Source organism: Cyprinodon tularosa, unplaced genomic scaffold (genome assembly GCF_016077235.1).
Source record: "Cyprinodon tularosa strain WSP-4 unplaced genomic scaffold, ASM1607723v1 ctg564, whole genome shotgun sequence".
Taxonomy (NCBI): Eukaryota; Metazoa; Chordata; class Actinopteri; order Cyprinodontiformes; family Cyprinodontidae; genus Cyprinodon; species Cyprinodon tularosa.
The window spans coordinates 127,332-146,235 of record NW_024039301.1 but is presented as its reverse complement, the minus strand read 5'-3'; the positions used below and the strand labels follow the sequence as shown (position 1 = coordinate 146,235).

The 18,904-nt window shown below is 39.1% G+C and overlaps 1 protein-coding gene across 1 annotated transcript; it reads right to left on the bottom strand.

The window, feature by feature from the left end:
- Positions 1–417: 417 nt before the first annotated feature.
- Positions 418–15,575, bottom strand: rnd3a (Rho family GTPase 3a). The gene is made up of 5 exons (XM_038305788.1): positions 15,301–15,575; positions 15,111–15,198; positions 5,784–5,893; positions 3,444–3,578; positions 418–2,989 (listed from the first exon to the last, which is right to left on the bottom strand). The coding sequence occupies exons 1-5, from the start codon at positions 15,448–15,450 to the stop codon at positions 2,741–2,743; spliced, it is 732 nt and encodes a 243-aa protein (XP_038161716.1). The 5' UTR covers positions 15,451–15,575; the 3' UTR covers positions 418–2,740.
- Between the last annotated feature and the right edge of the window lie 3,329 nt (positions 15,576–18,904).

The following is an 18,904-nucleotide window of genomic DNA, read 5'->3' as shown; positions in this document are numbered from 1 at the left end:
CGCTGCACCATAAGACCTATACTACTTAGAAATGGGCTTTTAAAACAGAACGAGTTAGATATTATAATCAGTCCTGCATTTATATACATGTCATTTTTTAAAAGAAGTTAGTACCAAAAGAAACATGAGAAATAGTAAGATTTAAGGCAGCCGACTTTACCATCAATCTGATTTTACCTCATCCTGTATAGCACCCTAGGGGCCTCGGCAATTCAGCTACTTCCAACTAGGTGTGGTCATTTATTTTATTGTTATACAATACTGGTGTCTCGACAAAGCCCATTTTTATTGGGCATGCTTTAAGTATAGCATGTATGCCTTTAAAAGAAAAGAGTCATAGTTTTTAATCATTATGATACTGACATGAAAGAAAACTATACACATTTTAAGTCCATAAACGGAATAAACAGACCCAAGTTCATTTTATTCATTCTATTTATTCTAAAGGAAAAATATATAATTCAATAAATACTGTGGCAACAACATTGGCAAAGACATTTTGAAGGTGACGACATTCAAGAAGAGTTGGGTTTACAGAGACAGGACAGATCAAAACATGAGGATGAGTCTGGGCACAGTTCTGCCAAATGAGACAGTACTGATATGGAAAGGCTTTGTACGCCATTACGCTCCATTAGAAAAAGTGCATCAATGACTGTAACAATGACATTTAAGAACAAAACAGTTGCATTATTGTCCAAACCTTATTACCCCCCCACTTGTCATTTTAAGAATACATTTCCCCCCCAAACCGTTTTCATCTGAGGCATATTTTAAAAAAACCACCTGCAGACAGAATTCAACTCAAACATCAATAGGCAAATATTTCAGACCCTCCAGACAAAACAGATCATCTAATCATTTGAATCATTCCCATGTAAAAGACAACGCAAGAAAGGCCAAAGTGATGTTTAATTAACCGTTCGTTTGCATCATGTCATTTCATGTTTTCCCTTCAGAAAATCTACAAACTTAAGGAAAACCTGAAATTGACTTCCTGCTAATGAACGAGCTAACTAGCTTATTTAAAAGGCTAATAGTTTTACTATTTGGAAACAGTCTAGCCCCCCTACTCCTGCTACACAAAATGCAATTACTTTTGAATAATGATCAAGGGAGAAAAAAACAAAGCAAAACACAAAAATCGAAAGAAAAACAATAAATTGATGAATGTTGGGAAACGCATGGAAACTTCCACAACTCCAGAATAAGCGGTAATAAAAATTAACCGTGTCAATCTAGAAAATGTAAACAATGCTGAAAATTAAACTAATCAGCTCAGTGTTTGACAAAATGAATTTTTAACTTGCCAACATTTTAGGTCATAGTTGCTTAATCCATCACAATAAAAGTTTAGAGAAGAAAAAAAACTATTTGGATGCTTAAGTTTTGGGTTTACATGTAAACGCACAATATAAATTTGTATCATTATTGTTAAGCTAATACCTAAAAGAAAAAGGTGAAGGCTAACTGATGAAATGCTAGCAAACTGCTAGCCCTCTGGACAGACTCAGCTGTTGGCTGCAGACAGTAGCCATTACTTTGCGTTATTTAAGGGGCTCCCTCTTGCATACAAACATGAATTGCTGACATTGACAAGCTAGCGAGTAGTTTAAAGTATATTAACTTAATGGCTAATGGACTTAAAGGATTTTACAGTTTGTAAACAGTCTCCAGTTTCTCTCTCTTTGGAGTAAATTTGCAAAGGTTAAAACATTTACTGTAACCTCTACCTCCATTTTGGCCTTTAGCGTAACATTACCGTCTCTGAATTTGGAATAAAACCCACTTGACTTTTATTTGGAATCTAGTTTTAGATTCCATTTATAGTTATTCAGATTTTGAAACCATCAGCATCAACTTTCTTCAAGGAAATACAAAGATTTAAGTTTTGAACCCAAACAACCTCTGCACTCATGCTAAAAAATAAAGATGAGGTGGGGAAATTTAATTAAAGAAAACTTTACATAATACTTTTTCTCTTGCTACATTGTGATCAACCTATGATTTATACGCTTAAATCAAAGGTTTAAGATCTGAAGCCGTTTGTTGAGGCAACAGATTGAAACTAGCGGTAGAGGGAGGATGAAAACCAACAGAATCGGAGTAAAACAAAAGACGCAGTTGCACACCAAAAAACTTCACATTTTACCAACAACATTATCAGAAACAAAGGGACTCCTCTGCCCACACCAACAGTCACAGGAGCAGAGATAGCAGTAAATCCAAACCACAGTGACGAGTTTGCTGTGAAAGCCCTCTTCAAGCCTTTTTTTTAACCTTCATATCCCACCGCCCCTCTGCCATAGCCGGCTTCCCCTCCGATTCAAAAGATGTTTAAAAACCCTCTACGTGTGATCATCTCTTAATGACATCACTCCTTCTGCTCATTTCCTGTTGGAGAGGAAAGCCTTGGCTGCATCCGCCTTGTCCTCAGAGGAAGCAGGTCTCCTCCCAGCACTGATAGCCAGCTGACTGATAGCTTCCTCCTCTGTTGGGACTGGTGATAGAGGGGGGGGGGGTTGCACATCTACTAGGACGCAATTACTCAACGAGTTCTCGTTGGTGCTGAATATTCCAGTAACACACATGAATTGAAGCTTATGAAAACCCCTTTTCCAGACAACAAAGGGTTGGTGTTTTTTTTAAGCATGCAGGTCAGGGCTTTGCAGCTCCCTGCTTGCATTACGCGCCAAACTCGTTCTCTTAAGTCCAGTACCCCCCCTCTCAGTCTAACAAGTCACATCACAGAGCAACTTTTGGCTTTGTCCTTCCGGAGATCCGTGGAGACGGCTGCCAGGTCAGGCCGACTGGGCATGTGCGAAATCCTCTTGTTAGCGCGCGTCGTCTTGCTACGTTTGACATTTTTGCTGTTCTTGTTGATGCAGGCCAGCGTGGCCACGTGGAAAATGTCCCTGACGCTGTTTTCCGACTGCTGAGCCGAGCACTCGATGTAAGGCGCCGAGATCTGTTTGGCCATATTGGAGCCCTGGAGAGTAAACGCTTAGGTCAGATTCACAGGAAAATTGATGCAAAACACTCATTAGCAATCAGAAATACTTTAATAATCCCAGAGGGAAATTACTTTTGTTACACACTCCAGTTACAATTTTATACAATATTTACACACATCCAACTATACAATATAATAAATAAAAAATAAGAATAAAAAGAGATAAAATATATACACATATAGCTCTTCTGTATATATATCTGTAGGTATATCTACGCATATGTAAAAACTAAATCCAAATAAAGTGAAAATCCAAGTAAAGTGATATGTGGCGGGCAAAAATAGTGCATAAGCAAAAGTAATATAAATATAGGCAAAAGTAATATAAATGTTGTAATCACAAGTCTTAAAACCAAGTACTTCAATAATTTGCTTTAATTAGAAGCAATATTTATACACTTTAAAAAAAAAAATGAAAATGGCTGAATACCTGGTCATAGGAAACTGGCGCTTGTCGATGGTTAGACAGCTCTACAAGCGTGCCAAGATCAGTGCGCAGGTCCGACTTGCATCCGACTAACAGCATCTTGGTGTTGGGACAAAACTCCTGGATCTCTCCTTTCCACTGTGGAAGACAAATACTTTATTATCAAGGCGAACTTACTTCCCCCGAGATCACCGCATTATTTGAATAATAATTTTTTTCTAAAGCCACTTTCTACAAACTACAGATGAACTGTTCTAGAGCAGCATACATTCACCGATTCAGTAATATATCAAATCATTTAGTGATCAATTCATGGTTATTAAACAGCCGATTACCTGTAAGAAGAACCCAAACAGAACAGTAAATATGCCAAAATTGTAAAAATATAACATTTAACGTTCATTAAATGGAACTTGCCAATCAATCTGCTCTAAGCAAAATTCCTCAACTGGCTAAGTTTTATCTTGACCCAGTTTTAAGTTCTGTATAAAATTATTTTTGGGGATCTGTGCCAGTGATTATTAATCGGAAAAATAAACAGTTTAATCGATAAACCCTACATTAGTACAGTTGGCTGCCATTTAGATCGCTCCCTCCATCTGCGATCCATTATTAAAACGCTTTAGATGGATTCATTAACAAATCTTTACATTTAAATTGAGACATTTTATATTTAAATGGAAGAATAATATTGGCTTGAAGAATCTCTCCCAAAAGAAGGGCAGCATATATAAAGGATTGGTTGAACAGACATCAAAATAAAAGGAATCCTTTAAAAAAGAAAATATTGGTTGATCTATACAAAAAATTATTAAGCTTCAAATGATAAAAAACAAAACAAAAACAAAAAAAACAAAAAAAAAAAGCCTTTTTTAATAACATCTTGAAAATCCTCGAGTTCCAGCCCTGCAGTCACCTGGTTTTCAGTACAAAGGTTAACGCTGGCATTTCCTGAGCCCCACAAGCTTTGAACCATGGAACGGAGCTACAAATAATCCTGTTTCCTCCTGAACAATAAATGCTCTGATCAATGGGATTTCACCACGGCTAATGTGCCTGTGAGCCGACTGGCCAGCGGGTCAGAGGATCAAGTTCATTACCACGAAAAGAGGAAGCTATTTTACACGGCGCCTATTATCGCCTCACTAAATGCCTAAATGTTTGTTGAAACTTGAGGTTTTTGCAGAATTTACTGCAGTTTATCCTTTAAAAAAAAAACATTTAATGATTAGTTAACAAATAGTCTATCTGCATATTCAGACCTCCAGCATAGCTGCCCTCAACCAGCACTGAGAACTGAGGTTTTGCTTTGCGGTTTTCGTCCCCTCAGGGGGGGGGGATTACATTCCACATTCTTACTTTAAGCCAAATAAACAAGACGTGGAACACTGGCGGACCTCGGCGTGTGACCTCAATTATTCAAAATGAGCTGGCAGTCAGTGGAAGTGAATAGATGACTTGGAAGCATCAAACGGCATCTCAGTTTTGTCATTAAATGTTAATTGTAGAAAAATGTGACTGGCTTTACACTGGCTTTAAAGGATTCTATTGGGAATGCAGAAAAAGCCCAGTCACCACCTCATACGACTGGATTCATCCACATGGTAGTCAGTCTGCAGGACGGACATCAGCTGTTCACCACTAAACAAACTCATGTGAGTCGTCTGTTTAAGAAACATTTGAGGATAGACTGTCATGAGATCTACTTTGACCATTAAAATAAAACATAAAAACTTGAAAAATTTCATATTTATCCTTTTTTGCAGTGGATCACTTAAAAAAAGAATATGATGATAATCAGTTTTTTTTACTACAGCTTGTGGACAACTTATTCCTCCCCTGCCCCACCTGTTGCTGCACAATGCCCATCAGCTGACATTTGCCCATGTGTGTAAAAAATAAAATAAAAATTCAGCTGTGTAGGTGCATTATGTCGATTAATGACTGTGCGTCTTTCTTCTGGCTAGCCCAGCAAATAGCCTCACTAGCTAACCATGCAAAATTAGCTTGTTTGATTCTTCTACTAAAAAGTTATTAGGGTTTCCATAACAACCAATTAATACCTATTATTTTTCACTTGAGTCTAATGATAAAAAATAAAAGTACAATCCAAATACAACCAAACTAAGTCAGTATTTTAGCAGCTGAGCTTTGCTCCTAAAAGCAGTGAGATCATTCTATGCCACTTAAAAGTTTCAAATGTTCAAACCAAGAAACCTCACTTTTCCCTCTCTCTGCCCAGCTTAGATTCAAGTATTTTTAAACCAAATTGGATAAGAGAGTTTTATTACAACCATACAAAAATAATTTTATCATGGCTGAAATTGGCAAGCAGCCACATACCTTTTTTAATACACTGTCAAGGGTTTCAGGACGGCTGATGTCAAAACAGATGAGGACAGCGTCCGAGTCTGGGTAGGACAGGGGCCTCACGTTGTCGTAGTACGGAGATCCTTAAAACGACAGACATGAAACTTAGAAAAACATCTTTTTTTATTCGACAGCACAAATTCAACTAGTTGCATTTAAAAACTGAGAACTACTTTTTTTTTTTTAGATGTGACCTTTCAACATCTAAAGGTTTTAACCAGATCTAGAGAAGAACCTCAGGTCTAATGAGTACATAAGCAAGGCCAAATCTCTGCTTGGAACATTGATAAATGCAGTTCAGTTATAATCCATAGCAACAAGGAATAACACAAATAGTGCATTAGTTGAAAAATGTGCTGAGTACAGGATAACTAAAAAAAAAAAAAGAGGTAGAGAAACTGAGAACTTTAGAGTGAAGACATTTTTTTCTTAAATTAAAACCATATGTATGGAGACGCCCATCTCTCTGGTAGACTCAAAGATCTCTGGAGGGGAGGGGGGGATATGTGGCGTGAAGTTCAGGTGGGTCAGGATCACATGATGGGGAAGATATGACCACAGGGAACAAGCTGCCAAGAATCCAGGGAATTTTGTTTTTGGTAATTGAAGATTCCCCTGGGATGTCCTCCCTAAATATTGCGGAGAGGAAAAAGGCAGGAATGCTCCATCTCATACTCAAACAAACTTCTACATACTTTGAATGCAGTAGATAACAGCATTTCAAACAAAGCTTCAAGGCTCAGGCCATGAGGTGTGAGGCCAGAGACCAACTTCTCAAAGCTCTGCTAATATTTGGTACTACCTTGGAGAAAAGAAAAATCACAACGGTAACAGTGTCAATTTAAAACATTTATAATACCATCTTTATCAGCACTTTTTTTGACAAATGAAAGGCTTTATAGTCATGATTGTTATTACTCAATGTTATGCAAACATAATCATAATATTGTTGGAGATCAGCCTGTTTTTTTCCAGTGTAGTCCTGTTTCTCTGACTGACTGTGCTCTCTTCATCCTCTGATATGGGAGCTGGCTCAGTGCTTGTCTATTTCCAGTTGCTTTTTGTATCTCTGCTTCAGTCTCCTTGAACCCCAGTCAGCCTCAGCAGATGGCCGCTCACACTGAGCCTGGTTCTGCTGGAGGTTTCTTCCTGTTACAATGGAGTTTTTCCTCTACACTGTCGCTACAAGCATGCTTAGTGTGAGAGATTGCCTCCGAGTCAATGAGTTGATGCAATCAACTGGTTTTCCTTAGATAGAAAACTTTGAATCAATTTCACTGTATGATCTGGTTGAACTGTAAAGAGCCTTGAGATGAACTGTGGTGTGAATTGGCGCTATAGAAATAAACTGAAATGAATTAAACTGAAATGAATTAATATCTCTAAATGCACAAATTTTTTATTTTTAAACAAATGGTTACTTAAACCATTTTAACATGGCAGAGATTAACATTTCAGAGTCCAAAAATGGGGGAAATTAACAAAATGTCAAATGACCACATTTATTTTTTTCCAAAGCCAACCTTAAAGCTAGCAAATGCTAACATACTTTCATAATAGCTAGCACTACATCCACCATGCAGGCTTTTAAGTTAAACAGAAAGAAGCCATAACTGATGGGCAGTTTAATCATTCTATTAGATATAAAGCAGTCCACAAAAACTAGCTTTTGAACAAAGCTAACCGTGAACAATGGGGGTGATGAAAATAACAGTTTAAGCAGACAAATTCAAAATTGGGTGCAGGATTATAAAATATGTTAGTTCCTAAAGACTTTGACAGTTTGAAAAGACAGTTTTGTAAAACAAAAAACCTAAGCTACTAAGCTAAGCTAACTAAGCTAACAGTTTAGCTTTTGCTAATAAGGCTAAATGGGTTTCGACTGCTTTATGGAAGACAACAGGCACCTATTTTTAAAGACTTTTAGCTGCTTCCATGTTTGAGAAACATTTATTGGAAACATCATCTGTACTTTATCCCCCCACCCCACTAGTTGCTGTTCAATGTTCTAGATGTTTGAGGATGATGGCATCTTGCAAAACAAAATAAAAATGTTGGCATTTTCTGTTATCGTCTACATCATTTTTTAAAGAAAAGGGAATCTAATAAGTCAATTTAATACAAAGCTAAATCTTATAAGGCTCTTGTTTGCAACTTTTCTTAATAAATGTCCTTTGGAAAACCTGAGCAAAAAGACCATCGTATCTTTAGCAGCCATCATAACATTACAAACAAGCCAACTGAATCTTTTCTTTCCTCACTCCGCTCTCAGCCTTGAACAAAGCAGTGAAAAGAAGACCTTTTACTGAAAGGGTAAGCTTTGTAAATCAGTTGACATTATAGAACGTTTTCAATATTTTTCATCAAACTGCAAAGAGGACTTCCATATTACAGCAGTCTGGTGTAGAGCAAGCTGTAATAAGTCTGCATACATTTCTGTGAATAGACCGGGATGTTAGCTGTCAAAATATTAATAAACCTTTTTACCTAAAGGACGACATTAGAAGAATGGGGGGGGGTGTGAATGTATGCAGCGATGGATAAGATAAGAGGCAAACCCACAGCTGACACGCACTGAAACCTGGTGGCCGTGGCGTAATTAGCTCCTGTAATTGTCCTCCCACAGGGTCTCTAAATCTAGACGGGTGATGAGGACCCCCCCCCCCCCCCCAGAAACATATTCACACAACAAAGTGATCCTGTTGTGCACAGCCGCACAAGAGAAACCAGATGTTAGGTGACCAAACTTCCACTGTGGTCCTCATTATGGAGTTTTCCATGATTGTTTTCCACGGTGGGTGGGACAAGAGGCTCCATCTTATTCAAGGAATTTAAATGAAAAGGTGAAAGAAATGGGGTGTATTTATGTAACAATTATACCCCAAGATTTACGTCACCTTCTAAACATCCAAGTAGGTTTTTATCCCCCCCATGCTGAGGAATTTACTTTCAGATTACAAAAGCAAAGGCGCAGGAAATTTTTACTTTATCTCCTGGTACAGATGTGAAATAAGCCAGATGCATCCGACAGTCTGGAAGTCTGGCAGCAGGTCTGCTGTTTTAGCACATAGCTCACATAGCTGTGCAGAACTGACAGTAGGAGAAGGCGTGGAGCCCTGCAGGGCACCTGGAGAAACAAACTGCGACAGACTTATAGCTGCAGTCAAGCACAAAGGCAAACATGCCAAGGACAAGAAGCACAACCAGAGCAACCTCAGCCAATACCTTCTGTGGTTGCTGTGGTTACTAAGACATCTGCAGTCATAAAGGCAACCCTTGTGGTTTTCAGTATATGAAAAGGTACGGATCGAATACGTGAGGCTGTTTCACAGATCATGTCAGAGTGTTAACGTTAGAAGGAGGCACGTATCAAAACAAAAGGTTTGGGGATAAAAGTGCAGCACATTTCTAGAGATAATTTAAGCAGCTTTTATGAAGTTAAACCATCACCAATGTTTATTTAACTCAATGCCCTGCATCGTTTTCTATACCCCTTAATTATTTTTTGACATTTTGTGACATTTCATCAATTTTATTCCATGCTTCTTCCAAAATAACCCAACAAACTGACCACTTTCTGTCTCTTCAACATGATTCTGCCACTAGCATGCATTATACACACTTTATTTTACATGTATTTTGCACATTGGCCTGTTCTGACCCTTTTGTTTACATGCATCATGGTAAACTATAAATAAGGTTTAGGAATGGCTGTTTGCACATTCATGAAGAGGAAAAATGGCAGTCCTCTTTTTCACTGTACTGGTAGGACACACGGCTCCCAACACACAGATATTAATGTCAGGTGAAACATCACATAGAATATTTCCATGACATTAGACAGGAAGTGTAATCTCTCTCACTGGGTCCCTGTGTTTCAGCTGACACACTATCTCCATCCCATCAGTGGCCCGCTAGATTCCACCGTGATTCAATTTCCCCCCCCTGGAAACAAGGTGGGGTTTTAGTGATCCACGGCGCTCCTCTTTCACTGGCTGAGGATCAGGGCCTGCTGGGTACAATAGGGGTCTTTGTAAAGGAGGATGTAGAAACCTTTAGTCTGAGGAATGCCAGACATGCGGCTCCAATTCGTAGAGGCCAGAGGAATGGAGTTGGCAGGGCAAGCGAGCAGTCGAGGAGCTTAACTTGGGCAAAAAAGGCCCGCACCAAGCCGTCCAACCAACAGATGCACCGCGCTCTAGAAGCCTCTGCCTTGTATTTATGGAAGGGACTCCTTTGAAAATAGATGTCTAAATAGGGTTCCTTCATTCCAAAGTGCTGACAGCGTCGTTTCAGAGCATTTCAATTTGAAAGCCTAATTTTTAGCTACATGGAACTACTCTCACTAGCATATAAACTCATTAAGAAATGATTAACGAGTTTATATTGTGGTTTGCAGCAACAAATACTTAATTTGAAGAATTTAAAAAGAAACCAGTTTAGATTAAACCTCTATAGCCTTAGATTAGGATGTTAAATACAACATATTAATATTAGTATATAAACAATACGTCACATTTCAATTCAAACTGGTAGATGCCCAGAATGGGGGTAAAAAGGGGGAAACCAGCACTAGTTTTAGTAACTTGCATTTGTAAGTTTAAGCAAATCAAGTTAATGGATGAAAGGTAGCATTTTGCCCTACTAGTTTAGTAATAGTCACATTTTAGGGGGTACCTACCAGATCTCCTCAGACTTGGATATAGGGACAATGCTAACACCTTCTAAAAAAGTACTTCATTTGGTTTAGGCACCTCAGGCTGTAAACTGCCGATTCAGTTGTTGCCAGATGCAACAAGCAGCCGTTCTAAAAGTAAACACTCTACAAATGGGACAGCAGTCAAGCCACCAGCTAGCTTGAGAAAGTGCCCCCCAAACGCATTAGAGATGCAACAAAAACAACTGGTGACTAGTACCAGCTTCATCTAACCAACAAACTACTGACTGGTTGGTTTATTAATCTGAAACGATTGAGAACTTTCCACAAGACTCCAGGTACAGCAGAACATCAAACACACCTGGACGTCTTCATGGTTACAGAGTAAAGACTCCAATTTAGCCACTTCAGGTCAAGTAAGGGTTTTTTTGTACCTATAACAGTTAAGTCAAGCTAAAAGTGAGAGCAAGACTTTCAGGGGATAACAGGAAGGCTATTAGGACATACTCAAGTTCATTCTAAGCTTTAAGAAAACTAGAGTGACCAGGTTAATAAAAAACTATTGAGCAAAACTGATACATTTGTCTTTTCTAACTGACAAAAACTGCTTTCCTCATCCATTTGTCGCTTTTTGATAGCAAATAGGCACTAATATAAGGAAAGATATTGAATATCCAAACATCGCAGCTCAAACTTTTACTTGAACATTCAGATTGGCGTCTTTTACTCTGACCTTCCTTTTGTTAAACCTCTTGAAAGGATACGGGGGAAAAATGTTTTGATGGACAGCCGTTTGATTTGTGCATCACCAACTGTAATTGTAACCACCTGCAGCTTTCCTGATTTTCAAATGGTTCCCAGGTTCAAGTTTTGGGGGGGTTTTTTGTAGAAAATTTCTTATAAAAACACTGAGGAATTAAGGTCAATTGCCGCCCTGTGAGAGAGTGATTGAATGCTCCGAGATGCTACCTTTGATCATTCTTACCTCACAAACTACACTCCAGCCTAAGGCATGCAGTCCAATTTACTCTCATCGTCTATTTTATCCTTTTTGACTCCCAGACAAACACCTTTGCTTGCTCAGACACACCGGCAGACAGATCAAAAGACAATATAAACCGCTTCCTCTGCCGGTGAAAGAAACGAGAAGCTTCAAAGCCTCCGCCGAGGCCCTGGCAGACCTCAACTTGGGAGTGGAAAGCAAAAGCTAGCTCAGACAAGCTGGGTGGGTGTGTGTTAAACAAGGAGGAGGTTTGGGTTGGGGCAAGGTGGGGGTGGTTTGCAAATATAAGGCTGTGAAACTGGCAGGAATTTACCTTAATGACCCAAATTACACCCATCACCCTCCTCTTTCAAACACCTTCACTAAAACACACTCCAGGCGACTCATTAAGCCACTCGGAACAAAGACCACCTCCCCGCGTGGAGGTGTGTTTATACGACTGTCCTCATGCCTGCGTGCTGGTCTTTGTCAGAGAGCCTGATCAGGGCCCTGCTTAGAACAAACCCACCCCCCATCCTCTCTTCCCAGAGCACCTCAGGAGATAAGAGATCGATTGGATTGGCTGTGGACCATGCTTGTCTCTACAAAGGGACCAGTCAAGCTGAAAGCTCCATCCATCGGTCACTGGAAGTGTTTCTAGGTGTTGGGTGGGGGTTAGGACTGAATGTTGGGGGCAGGGTGGGGGCATCCTGCTCCATCTAAAACCTACTGATCTAATAGGAAGCATATCCCCCCTTCCTCCTCTTTCACTCCTTTCTGTTTTTATGAAGCAGAGAGAAAGAAATGGCTCGGGGCAGCCGGCCAACGGTGTAATAAAACAGAACTCTTGTTCTGGACGTTTCTCATCTCTTCGCCCTTTTAGTTCCAACGGTTCACACAAGCTGGATCTGCTGATGTGTGGTCCAACATGAAACAGGCGTTTCATGTTTTTGTCTCCAATAAAGTAAAAAAACAAAAGCAAAAGCTACTCTAAGATGATGCTATAGCTTTTGAGACAAACACTACAGACTCTTTCGGTTCGACTTATCTTCAGTTTTGCCCCTTTCCAGGAAATGAAAACATTTCAAGCTGGATTCGCAAAAAAAGTTGGAGAAATTCTTTGGAATTCCAGGCAACAGCTGGCTGCTGGCTTGTTCCCGCCCATCACTCCCACGCAGACCAAATGCTTGCACGCCTTCAACATACGCCCTCTATCACACCTCCCCACTCTGCCCATTTTCCCTGCCCGGGCATTGATCAATGCAAAGAGCGTTTTGTCTACATGCTTAAAACACACAAAGTTGGGACACAGCCACTGTTTTTTAGACGGCAAACAAAGTTCAACTGGAATGATGGGGGGTGGTTGTTGTGCAACCGTCCTGTAAGAAGAAAAAAAAGACGGAAAAAGGGAAGTGTGGGAGGAATTTCCAGAGTGTGTTCACCAGATGTATGAATTTGAGGGCAGTTCAGCATTTTTGTTTTGTTAAAGTTTATGATTTAGCTCAGCTGGGAATCTTCCAGAAGGTTCATCCGCTTTAAGCAGTCGCAGATGTTTTCACACAGGACAAAGGTAAGGATAGGAGGCCTCCAATCTGACGCTGTGCAAACAGAAAACTCCAGATGAGGCATGGAGCAGTTAGGCATCAAGGTGCAGAGGTCCCAAAAACTACTGAAAGCCTTGTTGTCATACAAGTTTACATTTTTGTCTAAAACACCACAGTGGCACAATTTCTTTTTGTTTTCAACTCACGATTATTCACTTAAAAATCAGGCAGAATCACTAAGTTACCAGTTTTCTGATGCACTTTTTTGTTAAACCTAATAAATGTTAGAAACAAACTATTTTGCTTAAAATCCCCTTACGCCCCAAGGAGAAATAACCGTTTAATTTTTTTCTTTTGGCTGCATGGAGCATATGTAAAAAAAAAAAAAAAAAAAAGCCAAGGTTTAACAATTTGGATACTTCTGCAATGGAAAACAAAAGAAAACCCATGCAGGTCATTGTTTTCAAAGACTTAAGTGGCATTTATGTAAAGCATTCTATAAAAAATAGCAGCTCACATGGTGCATTTACTTTGATTATCTCAGCTGCAATACAGTAAAAGCGGAATTACTAATGGCTCCTTATTTCTTTTAAATAAAACTTAATATTGGGGGAAAATATCAGCCAATTTTTATTAAAGCATGGTATTTAATCATGTGTAGTGAGGTTTAATCAAAACTATAAACCCAGCTGTTTATCGATGGATGGCTGCACTCAGAAACCAACCAGGCCTTCGAATGTCAAATTCAACTTATGGATGATCAGTTGATTCGCTAGGAAATACATTTCCTCTAATTAACCTTGAGTTCAATTATCAGTCTAGCAACCTGATCTTAGTTGGTTTTAATGAAGCTTAGGATACATTCTATATGTAACATTATCTTCCATTTGGAGGCTCCTTTCCTGGCTACAAATATTTTATAAATCTCAGAATTCATATCATAGTCCAACTAAGTTTAGTGATTTTAAAACATAAAAATGAAGAAAAGTTGGGTAATCTGCACATGCATTCCAACACCAGAAAGGTCACCTACAGTTTAATCACATTTAGTTTTGTAAAAAGGTTAATTTAATTCAGTTCCCGGATTTGAATGCTGTATTTTCCCCACATGAAAAGTAATGGCAGATGCCCAGGGAAGAATGGAAAAGATGATTAAATACATTTCAGCTGTGGCAACCTGTCATCTGCTTTCAGCAGGGAGTTAAGAGAAGGAGGATGGCCTAAAAGTGTGCTTTCCAGAATAACAAGATGACTAAATAGCTAAAGTATTTTATTTTTCTGACATGCAAATAGAATGCAAGGCCTTCATTCAGCCAGCTGGCCAGCAGTGGGCATTAAAGTTGCCCCAAAAAAAGAGATTAAAATCCTGTTTTACTAAGATATCAATCTATGCCTCCTTAAAACAAGCCAGCATCCCATTAATCCACGCAAGGTGTTCATGTTAGGACATGTCCTCAAAGACAAAACATCACAGACAGGGGCGTAACCAGAACGTTCTTAAAAGGGTGGCCAGGGTCAATCCAAACTGTTCCAACAGGAAAATTGTGCATATCCATTTTTTCTAAATAAAGACAAACTACACTTTCCGACAGTCTTTTGCTGATAAAAAAAAACCCCGTAAACATCCGTGCTTTCCAAATAAAAGGTATACTGGATTAAAAACTTTCAAACATCTTTTCCATTGTCATTACTTGCCTACTTTTATCAATAATCATTCTTCATAAAATTGATATTACAAGAACTATTATCTACATACATTGATTTAATAAGTTTTTATTAAAATAGTTATTTATCTATGATTTCACTGAAAAAACTCCTAGATGACTTGCAGAGACTCGTCCTTTTGTCTTTACCTCAAATAAAACAAAATCTAGTTCAGAAGAGTGGATAAATTCCATATTTATCATTTTAATGTTAGTATATTGATGTCCAAAATTAACCAAAGTGTTTTTGTTGCCAATGAAAATGTTTTGAATATTCCATTTTAGAATATTGATGCTGCCACTATCTGTATAAGAGGGGGGGAAATGGTAGGGGTGTCAAATAATTGGCTACGGGTCACCCCTGGCCCCCCATCTAGCTCCGCCCCTGTTCATAGAGAAGCTGATGATGGTTACCTGAGGTGTCCCACAAGCTCAGCTCGATCCTCTGCGTGTCGATCTCAAAACTGGCTGTGTAGTTTTCAAACACCGTGGGGACATAGCTCTGGAGGGGAGGGAAGGAACACGCAGTGATGAGAGGGCGTCTGCTGGGCTTTTACATTTTAGTTAAAGAAGTTGTGTTTTAATGGTGCGTTAAATGTCTCACCTCAGGGAAGCAATCCTTGGCGAACACGTGAAGCAGCGCGGTCTTCCCGCACTGGCTGTCCCCCACCACCACGATTTTACACTTTACACTCTGACTGGGGTCCATGGCGGATTTCAGAGAGGACTTCTGACACGACCGTCTGTCCTTCATTGAGCGACCAGTACAAAAACACGAGTCCAGTCCTGACTGTTGGGACGTAGCTGATTCCCAGTTAGCGAGGCGTCCTGCTCCTCTGCTGTCTCCGCCTGTTCTGTGCCGGTAAAAGCCATTTAGCTGCTTTTATATGGAGGCGGGAGCCAATGGCAGCGCTTCTTCTCTTCCTCCTCCTCCTCCATACTGCAATCCACTGGGAGGGCGCCCCCATTTGGATCACTGGAGACTCACAACTTAACTAATATACATCCTGATGTAACAAGTGTTTGGAAGGGATAGAGGGATTATCATGCAACGTCACTCTACGTCACTTCCGGCACCAATGCGCATGTCGCCTGCAGAAAGAGCCGCTAACATGTCTCGTTGTGCTGTCGGTTGCACGAACCGTTTTGATAAAAACAATAAAACGCGCAAGTTTTATCGAATCCCATCAACTCGCACCCCTTTCAAGGCAAACAAGAGACGTCTTTGGTTGCAAGCCATCAGAAGAAGCGATTGGAACGAGCAGATGATTAAAAATGCATCAATCTGCAGCGATCACTTTATATCAGGTAAGTCTTATCTATAAAAAAGCTAAACGGCATCGCTGGTTTTACAAACAATGGTTTTACATACAATTATTAAGTATTACATATATAAACGGGATTAATGAATCGTACAAAACACATTGGACTATAACTAGCATACAAGCTAATGAACCTTGATTCAGTCTTATCAAGTTGCAACTCATCGGGTCAGCCATAAGTTTTATCATTAACATCATCACGTTGTCTGGTCTAAACTTCTCTGTGTGTGCTGTCTTTTCAATTGATTGACTAGTGTCTGTAATAAAGGTTGATGATGATGATGATTGCTTCAATTCATTATTTGTACAGGAGAGGCATCAGACGACATCCCAGACTTTGTCCCGTCTATCTTTCCATACTCAATCCAGCCCGGCAAAGACGGTGTTTGAAAACTAGAGCGGAAAGTATCACATCTGTGTGCTTGATTGTTGTCTGATTACAAGCATGACTCCACATAGTATGACTGGAAGTGCAAAGAAAAAATATTGATATATTGTAGCTATATAGGTTACCCGGGTTAAAGGTCAGAGCATGTAGTTTTTATTAGACATCTCATATGGAGAGTTGGGATGACTGAGCATGTGATTTGTATGGATTTGAATTCAGGAGATTGTTCCCTCCTGTGTGTTTCAGATATAAGAGAAAAAGAAGAAGGGATGCAACCCCCAGCAGGTGTCCAGAAGATGGACATCAGTGTACACCCTCTTCCATCTCTCCAACTGAGTGTGGAATAGAGGCTGGTGCTGATCTATATAATGGTATGAAACCTTATTACTAACCTGACCAAGACGGCCTGCAAACTCATTTGGATTTTTATAAAGGGACGTAGATCTGTGTGTTCCTAAATGTTAACATATTAATTATTGCAGAATAGAAAGGTCACTAGTGTACGGAAGAGGTTTAGGGCCACTGAAAAAAAAAAAAAGTAAACTGATTTTAAAAATTTATTTCAGTTTAACATGGGAACAAAGTCAGAATTCTGACTTTTTTCCCATACTATACTGAAATAAAATAAACAAAAACAGTTAACTTTTTTTTTTTTCCAGTGGCCCTTATCCTCTTCCGTACTAGGGGGATTAATCAGTTAGTAATGTTCATATTTGTTGCGAACAGGTATTTGCCCACAGTGTGACTTATCACCCAGAATGTAACCATTTGTTTTTTGTAAAGATAAGAATGTAAAATTTGTATTTATTTTTCAGAAGGTATGGTCCAAAAGACTGTCCATGATGACCTCCAGCTGAAGTACAGCCAACTTCATACAGAGTGTGATAACCTGCGTGAGGACATCAACAAACTGAAAACAGAGAATGAACAATTAAAAGAAATGCTCGGGACTGCACAGTTCTCTTTTGCGTCACTGAAGTGTAAAGCAGCACAGGTGCTGTTTTTCACAGGTCTAACCAGTGCCCTCTTTAATGGGGTCCTGCAGACGATTAAGGACAGTGTTGAGGTCATCCGTGGCTCTCTGACCCTAGAGGATCATCTTTTGGCTGTACTCATGAAACTCAGATTAGGACTCACCAACAAGGATATTGCATTCAGATTTAATGTTAACGAATGTGACATCTCTAAAGTCTTAAGAAGTTGGCTGCCTATTATGTCTCAGATTTTGAAACCTTTAATCAAGTGGCCAAGTAAGCATGCTATTTTAAAGAATATGCCAAAATGTTTCAAACCTAAATACCAGCGTTGCAGGTGCATTATTGACTGCACAGAAATTTTTTATTAACAGACCAACAAATTTAACAGCCAGAGCCCAAACATATTCAAATTATAAGAGCCATAACACGGTTAAGTATTTGGTTGGCATGTCACCTGCAGGAGCAATTACATTTCTGTCTGCAGGTTGGGGTGGGCGTGTTTCTGATAAACAACTTTCAGCCGAGTCTGGATTTTATGACCTTCTACAAGTAAATGATGAGATACTAGCAGATCGTGGTTTTACCATTAGAGATGAGCTTGCCTTGCGTGGTGCTACCCTGAGGATCCCTCACTTTACCAAAGGTAAAAAGCAGTTGTCTGCTCAAGAGGTGGAAACATTGAGGCGTTTGTCCAATGTTAGAATACACATTGAAAGAATAATAGGGAGATGGAAAACTTTCCGAATTCTTACTACTGTTATTCCTTTATCACAGGTGGACCTGTTAGATGACATTGTAATTGTTTGTGCAGCATTGACAAACATTTGCAAATGCATAGTCCCTAGAAAATAAATTAAAAGCCCTTAATTGAATTGTGCCAAAATTAAGGCCTTAATGTTGTTAACATCTATGAATTGAGGTTTAAATGTCATTGAATATTATTATTTTTTTTTTTTAATGATTGCCTAAGTATTTTCACTGCATAAGCTCATTGAACATTCAAAAGCTGTGGTTTAAAAAATTTTGCAGCAGTTTTGGTTCAAAATGTGTGTTGTATCCAGTTTGCTTTTGAATATTGAGATTTTTCCTCATTCCTCTGTTGTATGATATATTTCAAAATCTTAACTGAAATATGCAGATATTTTACTTTGTGTTTTGCCATTGAAAAGAATACAATTCAATCAGCTGATACCTGTGTACACCCTGTGTAAATATTAATAGTATTCAAGAGTCAAGGAAACATTGAAATATATTTATTCTTGTGCATGTAACCAATAATAAAAATAACAATATTAAACAATCTTGTCATAAGATGCACACTGAGAACCTTAGTGCATACTTTGAATGGTAAGCACAGGTACAGTTACAACTCTATTTTTCAGAGTGCATTTTTTCTAGTTTTTCTGTTTTTCGCGCTGATCACAATACCATTCTTTAGCCTTTCTTTTTACTTTTGCACATTCGTAATGGAAATGCCTATTGCACTTTGCACAGGTGGGAATGAATGTCCGGCCACTGAAT

Bases quoted from the DNA above. Each gene is read 5' to 3' on its own strand.
- rnd3a (XM_038305788.1), bottom strand. From the start codon at position 15,450: ATGAAGGACAGACGGTCGTGTCAGAAGTCCTCTCTGAAATCCGCCATG. The intron at 3,579-5,783 runs GTATGTGGCTGC...TGTCTTCCACAG, and splicing joins TTGACAGTGTATTAAAAAAG to TGGAAAGGAGAGATCCAGGA. The intron at 2,990-3,443 runs GTATTCAGCCAT...TTTACTCTCCAG, and splicing joins CGCCAGTTTCCTATGACCAG to GGCTCCAATATGGCCAAACA.